The sequence below is a fragment of the Micromys minutus genome, assembly GCF_963924665.1.
Source record: "Micromys minutus genome assembly, chromosome: 20".
In the NCBI taxonomy this organism is placed as follows: Eukaryota; Metazoa; Chordata; class Mammalia; order Rodentia; family Muridae; genus Micromys; species Micromys minutus.
In genome coordinates, this window is record NC_137955.1 from 36,900,788 (window position 1) to 36,913,981 (window position 13,194).

The 13,194-nt window shown below is 34.4% G+C and overlaps 1 protein-coding gene across 2 annotated transcripts in view; it reads left to right on the top strand.

Moving 5' to 3' along the window:
- CDH12 (cadherin 12) overlaps positions 1 to 13,194 on the top strand; it is a gene marked incomplete at both ends in the record, with an annotated part of 283,200 nt that overhangs the window by 255,863 nt on the left and 14,143 nt on the right. For both annotated transcript variants that reach the window (XM_080933791.1, XM_080933792.1), the window contains one exon: positions 10,101 to 10,237. In XM_080933791.1, the coding sequence (XP_080789917.1) occupies positions 10,101 to 10,237 (137 nt within the window). The remainder of the gene's footprint in view (positions 1 to 10,100; positions 10,238 to 13,194) is intronic.

A 13,194-nucleotide genomic window follows, 5' to 3' on the forward strand; every position in this document is an offset into this window, starting at 1 on the left:
TATACTTGTTATCTTAAAACAAGCAGCTAACCTTTAGGACACTATCTATAGACACACAGTAATTAGTGAGAGGTTCACAATTGCTTTATGTATTGATGGTTGCTGTGTATTAATGTATTTTAGTTTGTCAGTAATGTTTCTGAAACCCTTATTATTCTTGAAACTGCTATTAGCTAAAAAAAAAAAAAAAAAAAAAACCAGTGGGGAGATTTATATCAACCTTTTTAGAACTAATGGTCCTTGCATAAATGTTAGAACTTTCTAACAAACATGAGAAGGTAACCACTTCACATACAGGTAGAAACAGGGGACAATTCTGCAAATGAACATTTCTGTTTAACAGGCATATCTAGAGTACACACAAAAATGTTTAATGCATTCCTTGGATGCTGTGATTTCAGTGAAAAGAGCATAATTAACAATAGATTAACAACAAATTAATAACACAATGGTAACAATACATTGCCAATTAATATTTCTGAACTAATAAATCTTTGAAGCCTGTAAGTGAACAGTATAGAAAAGTAATGGGACAAACATTTAAGTGCAAAACTTAGATGAATAAAATACTAAATGATGACTGTATTAGAGAACAACCCAAAATCATATTTTAGAGAACCTTTCCTGCCTCCACTGTATTTTTTTTTTTTTTGTTTTTTTCAAAGACACTACCATCAGATGGTCCTACTGTATGTTAATTAAAGTGGTATCCTCTGCTTTACTTTTCATGAGAAACACGTATTTCCACAAAACAACAGATACAGATGGAGTTTAATTGATCCCTGTGAGGAGTTGTCAAAATACAGACTTGTTCTTGAATGACAGGAAACCTGTCTTACTTCCATTTCCTTGTGATAAATAAGAAATTTGAATTATGTCATCTGACAAATATGAGCCCTGGTTTATCTTTCTTTTGCTATAAAATATATGCTTGCCCATTTCTGAATAATAGCGGAAAGTATGTTCTTGAAATTTCAAAATGGAAAATTATATCATGTTGACCAATGCTCTTTTTATGTGATTTAGTTTTGTGTATTTTCACAGCTTTTAACAAAGACTCAAGGCTATTCTAATTTTCATCTCAGGACATTATTACAAATTTCATCACCATCGCCATCATTATCATCACTGATCAATAGCTCAAATTGGAACCACTTTATTAAGACATAAACTAGTTCCATAGAAACATTCACTTAGTTTTAATGTTCAGCATTTAGAACAAGAGTGGCCTCTTTACCCACCAGAGTAGCTACCCTTATGCCTCCTTTGTCTTGGTTCACATTTGTCTTTGTCTGTAGCATCATTAATATTTCATCACTTTTACTACAAACCTGAGCATCTCAAACTCAGGGAGAAGGGATTTTTAGAGCAGGTTCAATCACTTACATCTCTGTTTCATTGCTGGGGCAACTTTATGTTGAAGAGTCTTTAGAAAGGTAGAGATGCTTACCCCATGGCATCTGGAAAGCAGGAAAAAAGAGACAGAAAAGAGTGATGAATAAAGAATACCAACCAAGTATGCACATATGATCTGTTTTCTTTCGTCCTTCTCTATGTCCTAGCACTTCACCTATCTATGAATTCAAAAGTGGGTGATTCCATTGATGGATCTATAACTTTTTGTAAAGCATTTATATCTTACTAACCCACCTGCTAGCAAGTAAGTGTTTAACCTTCAAAGAAGTGTTTCCAATTCGATGCATAAGAAAACTCAATTTCCCACCTCTTACATGTAGTTTTGAATATATGCTTTTTTAATAAAAAATAAAATGATACCTTGTGAGTCACATAGACTTAGAATAAGTATGTCTACTACTTTTGAATGCCACATCTAATAAAGTAAACATTTTAGCATAAATTCAAAAATCTAAGCTCAGAAGACAAACAATATGATTTTGGAATGAAGGAAAGACATTTGTTAAAATGTCTTATTAAAGTTTGTTAGGTAATTAATGATTGTCAGATTCAATCAAGGACAAATACCAACAAATCTCAAATATGATTAAAGTGAAAGTTTTTCAAATACTAATGTGAGATTTTGTGAAGATGAAAAAGAAAACTGATATAGAATATTATATATATAATAAATTCTAACAAATAAATACACAATATGTATATATGTATGTATGTATATATATATATGTGTATATATATATATATATATATATATATATATATATATATATATATATATATATATATATGACTTATTGTGCTGTTTCGTTTTCTATCAGTCTATAAACTCTGCAAAGGGAGATATGTTTATACATTGACTTTAGTGGCATACACCCACCTCAAATATGACCTAGTACTTTACGAGGAATCAATAAACTTCATCAAATGAATAGGGCAATTTGTGTTAATAAACTTAGCTAACTAGTATAATAACATAATATCTGCTTTGTCTACAAAGAACAATTAAATTTTCAGTCTTGTCTTTTATTTATTTTGATTGATATATGTTTTGATGTATTAGAGTATATTGCCTGCAAGTATGCATGTTCACAATATGTGTGCCTATCAGTGGAGGCAGGAAACAGGTATCTGATCATGGAACTGAAGTTATGAATGGCTGTGAGCACCCTGTAGCTATTGTGACTGACCCAGTGTCTTTTGTGTTGGCAACACATGCTCTTAACCACTGAGTCTGCTCTCCAGCTAACAGTGATTTCAAAAATAGAAAAGTGTATGGGAATACTACCAAGATTTCTGTATGCTGCTTTTTTTTTGTAAATAAGTAAGATTATCCCTAGAAATTACTCCAAGGAAAGCCACTGTTGTAATTTAGACAAGTAATTTGTACACGATCAAAATATACACATATACATATATAAACATACACATGAATACACATTTTTTCTTTATAATCAGGCTCATCCTACATAGTACTGGACATTTTTTAATTCATCGCGTAAACTAGGCTGATACTGAATTCAAAGAGATCCTCTTTCCTCTTCCTTCTATATGCTAGTGTTGGAGTTAAGGACAACAGCAGTATTCTTGGCTCTCAGACACATTAGATTTTGTATTTATTTTGGAAATCATAATAAAATTAGAATATTTTACCATTCCATTTCCTAACTTTAAACATTCTCATATACTTCTTCCTTTTTTTTTTTTTTTAAATCCATGGTCTTGTTTTGCAGTCACCTTTCACACACACAGACACACACACACACACACACACACACACACACACACACGCACACACTCCTAAATACAATAATACAATCCGTTCTGTCTGTATAATTTTATTCCTATTTATGCTTTCAGAGCTGACCATTTAGGATTAAATAACAAATTGATTTATTCTTCCATAGAGAAGACTACTTTTCTTGCTCTCAGCATGTTTTTCATTACCTACAGTCCTTTTTGTAGAGTGAAGCCTCATAGCCTTTTTGTTGGCCTTAAGATATATTCATCACATAGTTGTCATATTATAAACACTATAAAAATAACATAAATAGTATTCACAAAGTATACTATATTATCTTAAAATATTGCAATTTGTCTTAAGACTTTTTTCTCTTATATACTTGAATCATCAGTATTTTAATGCAGCAGGCAAAAGATTATTTTCTGTCTCTTAAATAATAAAACATAGTATATGAAAAACTTCATAGAACATAAAATACAAAAACCTAGACTCTGTAATAATGAATTTTTAATATTTACTCTAAGAAAAGTATATCTTGGTGTCTGGGACAGAAACTATTATTCCTGGATTGTTTCATTAGCTATGAATAAAGTTGACCACTTACAGTTAACATTAGCTTCAGCTGAGTCCACTAAAACGTATATTATATATTCTTAAGTCAGTTGGAAGTGTGCAGAAAATAAACTCAAAGATACTATCCAAAAACATTAAAGAGAAAACAAAGTTAGTGTGGATACATTGGTGATTACGGTGAGAAGAGGGAGGTAGAGCTGAGTAAGATGTAGCTCAAAGGCACTCAAGGGAAAGTAAACCATTAGGACAACGTGTAACATAGAAACCGCAGCACTAGCTGAATCTGCTAATCCCTGGGGCAGCTTGCTCAGTTTGACTTGTCACTAAATCCTATTCTTAGTGTTTAAGACCCCCAAGGGAATTATTGTTCTGAGCCAGGTTTTGCATGAAGTCTACTTGCAAATGTGCCGATGGTATTTTCTTTCCATTAGCTGCATTTATGACAACTATAATGTGAAGAAATTTCTTTGCTAAAATAAATGAGTACCTGAGGAAAATATAAAAACATTTTTAGAGCAAACAAAATATTGACCAAAAGATATTGCTTAGATACTGTAGCATAAACCCCATACATATCAAAACATCCATGTGTTGATGTGAAAGAGATTCTAGGCTGCTAGCTTGAGTGGATATGCGCTTTATCTTGTTCTTGATCAAGTGTCATTAATTTCAAATCAGGTATGAGGTGCTGGTAGGTTTTTTGATACTCACATACTCAGTGCTGTTGCTGAAACTGGAGGAACAGAGTTGGTTTCAAGTCGGGGGAAAAGGAGCGCATGTGAATGAGACAAGTAGTCACATCTACTTTGGATAGTAGGCAAACTGCTATCAGATCTTTTCTCTCTGCACATAGTATGTGTGGGAGAGTAGTGTCTTATGCATTCTGTTTTTCTGGTTGACATACCGTGTGTGACAGACTAGGCCTGAATGTTGCAGATGAAGGTGGGCAGGTATTTGTCCTGGAACTCACCAAGCTAAGTTTGAACACAAATGCACATCCTAGGCTAGGTCTGATACCAAGTATATGACTAAGAATTGAATTTTAGTGGTGATTATTGAATATCAATACAAAATGATTTCAAAATATCTGATTCATACCAGTTATGATACAGCCAATTGCTCAGATTTTCTTAAAAATTCCACCCATCCTTAGTTTAAAGCATAATTAACTATATTGGAAGATACCAAATCATAGGTTAATCAAACCTAGGAATAATTTTGAGCAAAATTTCCAAAACCAAATTTGTACTCAGAATTTCTCTGCTACTTAAATTTGTCTGAAGTTTGTATTACATTTTTTTTATGGTGTGATAAAACACCATGACCAAAGTCAATTTTGGGGGAAACAAACTGTTGATTTTGCCTTATTGTTCCAGAATAATCTGTATTCCATCATGACAGGCAGGCATGGCAAGAAAAACAGGAAGCTATGAACTCATGTCCTAAACAGAAAATAAGAATCAGAATGAGAACAAATAGGCCCTTATTGTATGCCATTAAAAGCTTCCTCCAGTGTCATAAATTCTTCAGCAAGACCACATGTCCCAAACCTCACCAAACAGTGCCTCCACCTGGGAATGGATTATCTTATGTCTGAGTCTATGGAGGACATTTTAATTCAAACAAGTATATTAAATGCATCTTATTTTCTAACTAAAGAGATTTCAACAGCTTATTAAACAAATGACTATAATATAAATAAGAAAAACCAAAATTGTATAATGGAACTATTTTGAAATGTGTTACTTTTGAAGGAATTTATGTGAATTCCTTATGCATATTTAGATGATGTAGCATTAGTAGAAACCTAACAGAACATGAAAAAAATGTTAATTTAACTTAAACTAATAAACTGCTTAAGTTGAGAAAAAGTAAAAGTATGTTCTAATTTTTTTAAATATTTATTTTAACTTTTTTAAAGATTCAGCAGGCATGCTAATTTTTTTAGCAAGATACAGTGGCTTCATGAAGCAGTATCTATGCAAATAATTCTGTTGAAGTATGAAACTAGGGAGGGGGCCACAATCACTCAGAGAAGGGGGTGAGGCATACAGATGACCAGAAGAGGGGGCAGTGAGTGGCAAGTAAAGAGAATAACTATAATAATAATAATAATAATGATAATAATAATAATAATAATAATAATAATAATAATAATAATAATAAAGAAACCAAACTGTGGATGTTTCTGTCCTACTTAGGAAGGGAAACAAAATAAGTTTGGGAGATAAAATGTGAGAGGGACTTGGGAACAAGGCAGAAGAGGGAGGGGGAAAAGTTGGGCAGGATCAGGCATGAAAGGAGACAGGGGGAGATGTACAGAGGGAAAAGAAACTGAACAAAGAAACCATGGGGGATGGGGAACTTATTGTATCCATCAGAAAGTCCCAGATGCCAGAAAAGCTTCCAGGACCCATTGGCAATAGCCTTTGCTGAAATACCCATCAAAGGAGAGAGAAAACCTGTACAGATCATATCCAGAGGTTAGGCACAACCCCTGGTTGAGGGATGGGGTCACTAACACTTCTCAAAATTTTAATCCAGAATTGCTGCTGTCTAAAGGAAATGCAAGGACAAAGAGTGGAGCTGAGACTGAAGGAAAGGTCATCCAGAGAGTGTCCCACCTGTGGATACATCCCATATACAGTCACCAAACCCAGACACTATTGCTATTGTCAAGAAGTGCATGCTGACAGGAGCCCTGTATAGCTGTCTCCTGAGAGATTCTGCCAGATTCTGACAAATACAGATACGGATGCTTGCAGCCAACCATCAGATTGAGCATGAGAACCCAATGGAGAACTTAGGGAAATAACTGAAAGAGTTTATGGGGTTTGCAAACCCACTATCAACCAACCAGATCCTGCCCCCCAAGCTTTCAGTAGTAACTAAATTGCCAACCAAAGGGTTCACATAGAGGGAACCATGGCTCCAGGTGCACATGTAGCAGATGAGAGCCTTGTTGGACATCAGTAGGTGGAGAGACCCTTGGTCCTGTGGATGCTTTATGCATCCCTTTAGAGAGCATGCCTTTTTCTTATCTTAAGCACTACTCAAAGCTCACTTAATCAAATTCAGCCTTACTGTCCAGGCTACTCTCTCTTTCAGAAGATTCCAGAGAGCAGATAATTTACCAGTGTTTTCATGTTTGGATGCATTTAACCCATGTCCTTCAAAGTGGCCCATGTTTAATCTGTACTTTAGCAATTCTCTCAACAATGGGTCACTTACTCAACCCCTTACTGCCATATGTAAAGATACTCAATACCTAAATCACTTATCTTCTTTCTGGGATAATCACTCAATCATCCCTCTGTGATAATAACTAGGAGCATCACTTTTCTGTAGCTCTTTCCTAGGGTTTCTCCGTCTAACATAGCTTCCTGAAATAGGCTCTATTGCTCTTGCCTGTGATTGCCAGGCTCTCCTGGGATCATTTCTACACATCTTTCTAGTGCTATCCAATCATCGGGTGCAGGGAATTGTTCTCTTTCAGCCACTAGATTTTAAATAAGCTATTTTTCATTGGCACTAAGGCAAGACCTTCTCTGATCATCTATCAGACTTGGAGATCATCTAGAGATAAAAGTCTCTTCAAATCATCAGTGGTGAACACTGAATACCATTTTATCTTCTTACCTCTAGCAAGGTGTCTAGTGTGTAGTAGGCACTCCTCTGTTATTCAGTGAGCACAGTCCACAACTAAAGTGCCAGACAAAAAATAGCTAATAAAACTAACATGTTGAAATTTTCCTTTTAAATTAAGCATGCTTATTTGAATAGTGGGCTTAATAAAAGGAATATTGAGATAAAAATAAACATTTCTCTGTTCAGAAAAGGGCTTGCCACAGGAAGAATAAAAATAAAGACATTTCAGTGCTTCTTCATATTTAGATGCACCGTAACTTCATTTGTATTTAGAAAATATTTTCCTACAGGAAAAGCCATTACATTGAAATTCTAAGATTTTAACATCTTGTTACATGATGAGCCAGTAGCTAAGATATCAAAAATAGATGAAGATCACAGCATATAACTTGCTGCAATCCTTACCTCTTCTGGTTGGGTGGTCAATTACTAGGAGATATTAATATATTAAGTTCATATATTTCATTCATAAAGGCAAACTGAATTATATCTCTAGGCCAATGACAGGAAATACTACAGTTTCATATAAAGTTTCTTAATGTTATTGATGCATAAATAATATGTAGGTACACATATACATTTCTAAGTTTTCTTTATTAAAAATTACAACCATTGTGGAAATCAGTCTGGCAGTTCCTCAGAAAATTGGACATTGTACTGCCTGAAGACCCAGTTATTCCACTTCTGGGCATATACCCCAGAGACACTCCAACATACAACAAAGACACATGCACCACAATCTTCATAGCAGCCCTATTTATAATAGCCAGAAGATGGAAAGAACCCAGATGTCCTTCACTAGGTGAATGGATTCAAAAATTGTGGTATATTTACACAATGGAGTACTACTCAGCTATCAGAACCAATGACTTTATGAAATTCTTAAGAAAATGGATGCATCTAGAGAATATCATCCTGAGTGAGGTAACCCAGTCACAAAAGAACAGACATAATATGCACTCACTGATAATTGAATACTAACCCCAGAAAGCTCTTTACACTGCAGAAACAACTCACAGGTCATATGAAGCTCAAGAGAAACAAAGGCGAAAAAGAAAAAAGAAAAAAAAATAAAAGAAAGAAACCTCAGTCCTTCTTAGGGAAAAAATAAATGTATAGCACCCATTCAGAGTGTGGTACACCTGGACCTCAAATCATTATTAATCCAAGAGCTAAGATGAAATAGCCTTGTGGCAATTTTTGGTATTCACAGATCATTATGCTTAATCCATACCCAAAAAGAAATCTGTTTTCATGTTACATTCTGTCCTACATGTACTTCATGCTTATGGTAACTAGTGGGATTTCTATGCATGCTATCAAACCTCTAAAAGAATTAAGTACCGACAAAATTATTCATATAATGTTATGCCAAAATGCCTCTAAAAACTGTAAATATATCTCTCTTTCTGTTTAAAATAAAGCAGTAAGGGAAAAATTACCAGTTTCTGGTAAGGTAATGTCAAAAGGCCATGTGCAAAGACACCATTCACTTTAACCCCTCTTTTACGGGTTTCTTAGGGTATAAAGGGTTATTGTAAGTGTACTGTACCTTGTGTCTCCCAAGGAACACAGCCACTTTCCTACACAACATTCTACCTCAAGTTATAAACATGAAATAATGATAGTTATATGACAACTATTATTAAGCTGGTTCATAAACCCAGGCATATTTCATATTCTGAACTATAAATTCTTCACACTCAGTATATAAATATTATTAATCCTCAACTTGGACATGTATGAAGATTAATAATTAATGTTTATAATCATGGAAACAGTATTAGCTCTTAACGTTTCCTGTTTCTTGCTCTCGCCTGTCTCATCAACTCTCCTCTTTCTTCTCTCTCTCTCTCTCTCTCTCTCTCTCTCTCTCTCTCTCTCTCTCTCTCTCTCTCTCTCTGTCTCTCTCTCTCTCTCTGTCTCTCTCTCAGCTTGTATGTGTGTGTGCGTGTTTGTATTTAGCTCATTGTGAGATTATTTTTGTAGCATGCTCAGGACTCTAGACAATGACCCCAATACTAAATATCAATTTGATAATGTGACCAAAAATATCCCTATTATCCCCAATATTTATCAGTATTTGAGTGTTTAAGAGAATTAAATTTCTGTTCTATTACTGATATCTGCGACTTTCCTTATAAGTAATGCAAAGAAAGTGGTATTATGGTACTATTGCCAAAGTGTCAGATAATTTAAGAAAATACAAAGACATGATGAGTCAGGGGGAACTAATTTTGTAGAATCCCCAAATTTGAGTTCATTTTTACTTGTTTCCCATACTGTTATTTTTCCCCCTTTCAAAGAAACACAAAGACTGCCAGTATGTCCTGCCTTAGCCATTTGCAGACATCTCTCCCAATCCCTCATCTTTCCCAATGCTATCACCAAGGAATTCTTTTACTACTTGAGAAGGTTTTAATATTCATCAGGTTAAGGAAACCCATGGTCAGCTTTAGAATTGTCGTCTCTGCTGAGCTTTCAAGGTGTCAAGACCCTAAAATAATATGAACAGCCAGAGTACTAAATCTTTCATTATTTCCAGTTTCCCCTTGAGCATACCGACTTTGCAATAAAGAAGCTGTCATTTACATTCTTCTTTATTGCGAGGTGGGTAATAGCTATGGGGTGAAAAAATAAGGAACTGTGTCAAGTTACCCTCACTGCCATTATGATTCATGTGTAATCACTGCACATCTGCATCTTTTCTTCCCACATACAGGTACTTCATAGATTGGAAGAGTGATGGAGACAGCTACTTTACAATAGATGGGACAGAAGGAACCGTCGCCACTAATGAATTACTGGACCGAGAGAACACGGCACAATATAATTTCTCCATAATTGCAAGTAAAGTTAGTAAGTATGGTACGGGCAGAATCAATGGTATATTGAAATTCTGTGGATTTAATACTCTTAAATGAGTCCCTACTGGGGTGTTTTTTATTTTTGGAATGACAGCTGAGTAGTCTCCTAAGGAAACGCAGAAACCTGTTCCTTTTCTAATAGCATAAGTCCAGAGAGATTGTGACAGCTGCCACAGAGCCCCATTTGCAAGACTGCATGAAAACCTGCAAGCGATTTCCTCACCCTACTCTACTCAATACTCAAATTTATGAAAGTGCCAATTTCTCCTCCACAAATATCCATTGTCTCTATATCATTGAGAGTAATGGGAGTTAGGATAGAAGAGAAAGAAGTAGATGAAATCATCTATTATAACATATTTAGTAAATTTTATGGAAGCATATTAAAAACTGTCAGTTTACCTCTCCCCCCTGTTTCATGAGCAAATGCATAATTGAAGAAGCAAAAATGAAAGAAGAACACCTGTATTTGATCACAGCATTGTATTTGATATAGCTACTATGATCTGTATGTAACCTTCAATGCAGTATAATATGAATATTTCTAAAAAGAAAACCAAATAAATCCTGCATTCTTCAGTTATTATAACTTACTCTGTTTGCACTAGAGTAATTCAGTTTTGTAGCATTGAAGATCATTGTTTTATTTTTGATTTTACTGTAGTTTTATTTCAGGACAGAGTAAAAATCATATTTTAACTCTCATAGTTATTCAAAAGCAGATATTATAGTTTAATAAAAAATTCCCAGCAGGTCCAGCATATGCTCATACGGGAAGCTTTGTGTTTGCTAAAAATGTACAGTTCTCCAAATATTTTCAGATATACTGTCTGTTTCCTAGAAATAATCTCAAATGTGGTCATTGTTTACCCAGTATCAGCCATATAAAAGAAATCTTAGTTACTTTTAGTAAATGTGCATACATGTAAAAGAATGAGTTTAATAAATGAGCATGTAAACAAAAACCAAATAAATACATATTAAATAAATACATACATTGGTTTGTGTTTGGTCTTCTATAAAAATCATCTGTATCTAATAATAGGAGATTTCTCCAATTTACAGATTTTAGAGCTATACCATCAAGAAACTTTATGTCATAAACTTATGAGTTTCTACATAAGTGAACTGTGGATTAAGTTGATCTCTTCTTACTATCTACAGTACCATTTAGCAGTTAGCAGAATAGAATGAAAACTCTATCATTAAGTGGATTCTAAATTATCTTTTATATTAAAATATCACCTCTCAAGATTCTTACAAAAGCTGTGACTCTATCAGTGCTCATTGGCTAAATTTAAATTTAAATTGTTTTATAAGCATCAAATACTTTATGCATTCTGTGTAGTTTTACTACCAAATGTCTTCATTAAAAAATCATGATAAATTCGATATGAACAAATTCTGACATGGTTGTCCCAGATACAGATATGAAGATTCAGAAAAACAGTCTTTATGTTTTCAGCATAATCAAATACAGTGTATATGTAAATAAAAGAAATCTGTTACTCTAATAAAGTCTCTGAAAAACTACTTCATATTTAGTTTAGAGTAGTGTATTTTTTAAGCAGATGTTACTGCTTTGGTACTTTGTACATAATATAACTTGCAGTTTGTATTGTATCATAATGAATTAAGCATACACAATAAAAAGAGAGGAATTAAAATAAAGTCAATGGACCTATTACAAAAATCAATCCTACAAAATTGTTGAATTTTCTTTTCCTTTAAACATCCACTATTTCTGGTATCATCAATGATATTTTACGTGACATTTAATTTTGGAAAATCATGATATCCTACAGTGCACAGGATAAATTCACACAACAAATATTTATCTTAATTAAAATGTGAAAAATAAAAATGCCCTTTGGTAAAAGATTATTAATAACAGGATAATGGTTATGCTATTTTCCACAATTTCTTTATGACTATGACTGTTAAACTACACTTTAAAAGATAAAACATTAATTTATCAAAATTGGCAGATTAAAATTGGCCTTGTTGATTTAAATGACCTCTTTTATAGATTATGAAAGTAAATTTCAGTCATGAATATAGTTAGGTGAGAAAACAGTGTCTACAGAAGTAAATTCACCTTCAAATGATCTTTTTTAAATTAAATTTTATTGGATATTCTCTATTTACATTACAAATGCTATTCCCTTTGCCCCCACTCCCACCCATCCTTCCTTCAACTTACTTTCATGAAGGTGCTTCCTCTCCCAACCACTCTCTCCACCTCAGCACCTTGGCATTCTCTTACACTGTGAAAACAAAACTTCACTTGACCAAAGGCCTCTTCCCCCATTGATGCCAGACAATGCTACCATCTGAAACATGTGGGACTAGCTAGAACCATGGGTCTCTCCATGTGTGCTCATTGATTGGGCCCTGGGAGTTCTGGAGGGTTTGGTTAGTCGATAATGTTTATCCCATGGGGTTGGAGACCCTTTCAGCCCCTTCTGTTCTTTCTCTAACTCTTTCATTGGGGACCCTGTGTTTAGTCTGATGGTTAGCTGTAAGTTTCTTCAACTGTATCTGTATGACTCTGGCAGAGCCTCCAGATAGGCATCCATATCTGGCTCCTGCCAGTAAACACTTCTTGGCATCAGCAATAGTGCTTGGGTTTGGTGGCTTCATACAGGTTGATCCCTGGTAAGGCAGTCTCTGAAAGATCTGTTTTTCAATTCCTGCTCCTCCATTTGTCCCTGTAATTCCTCCCATGAATGTTTTGTTCTCCCTTCTAAGAAGGACTGAAGATGATCAATCTTCTGGTCTTTATTCCTTTTGAGCTTCATAAGATCTGTCAATAATTCCTTGTATGTTCAGAGTTTTTTGGGGGGCTAGTATCCACTTATCAGTGACTGCATATTATGTGTGTTCTTTTGTGACTGGGTTACTTCACTCAGGATGATAGCTTCTTGTTCCATCCCTTTGCCTAGGAAA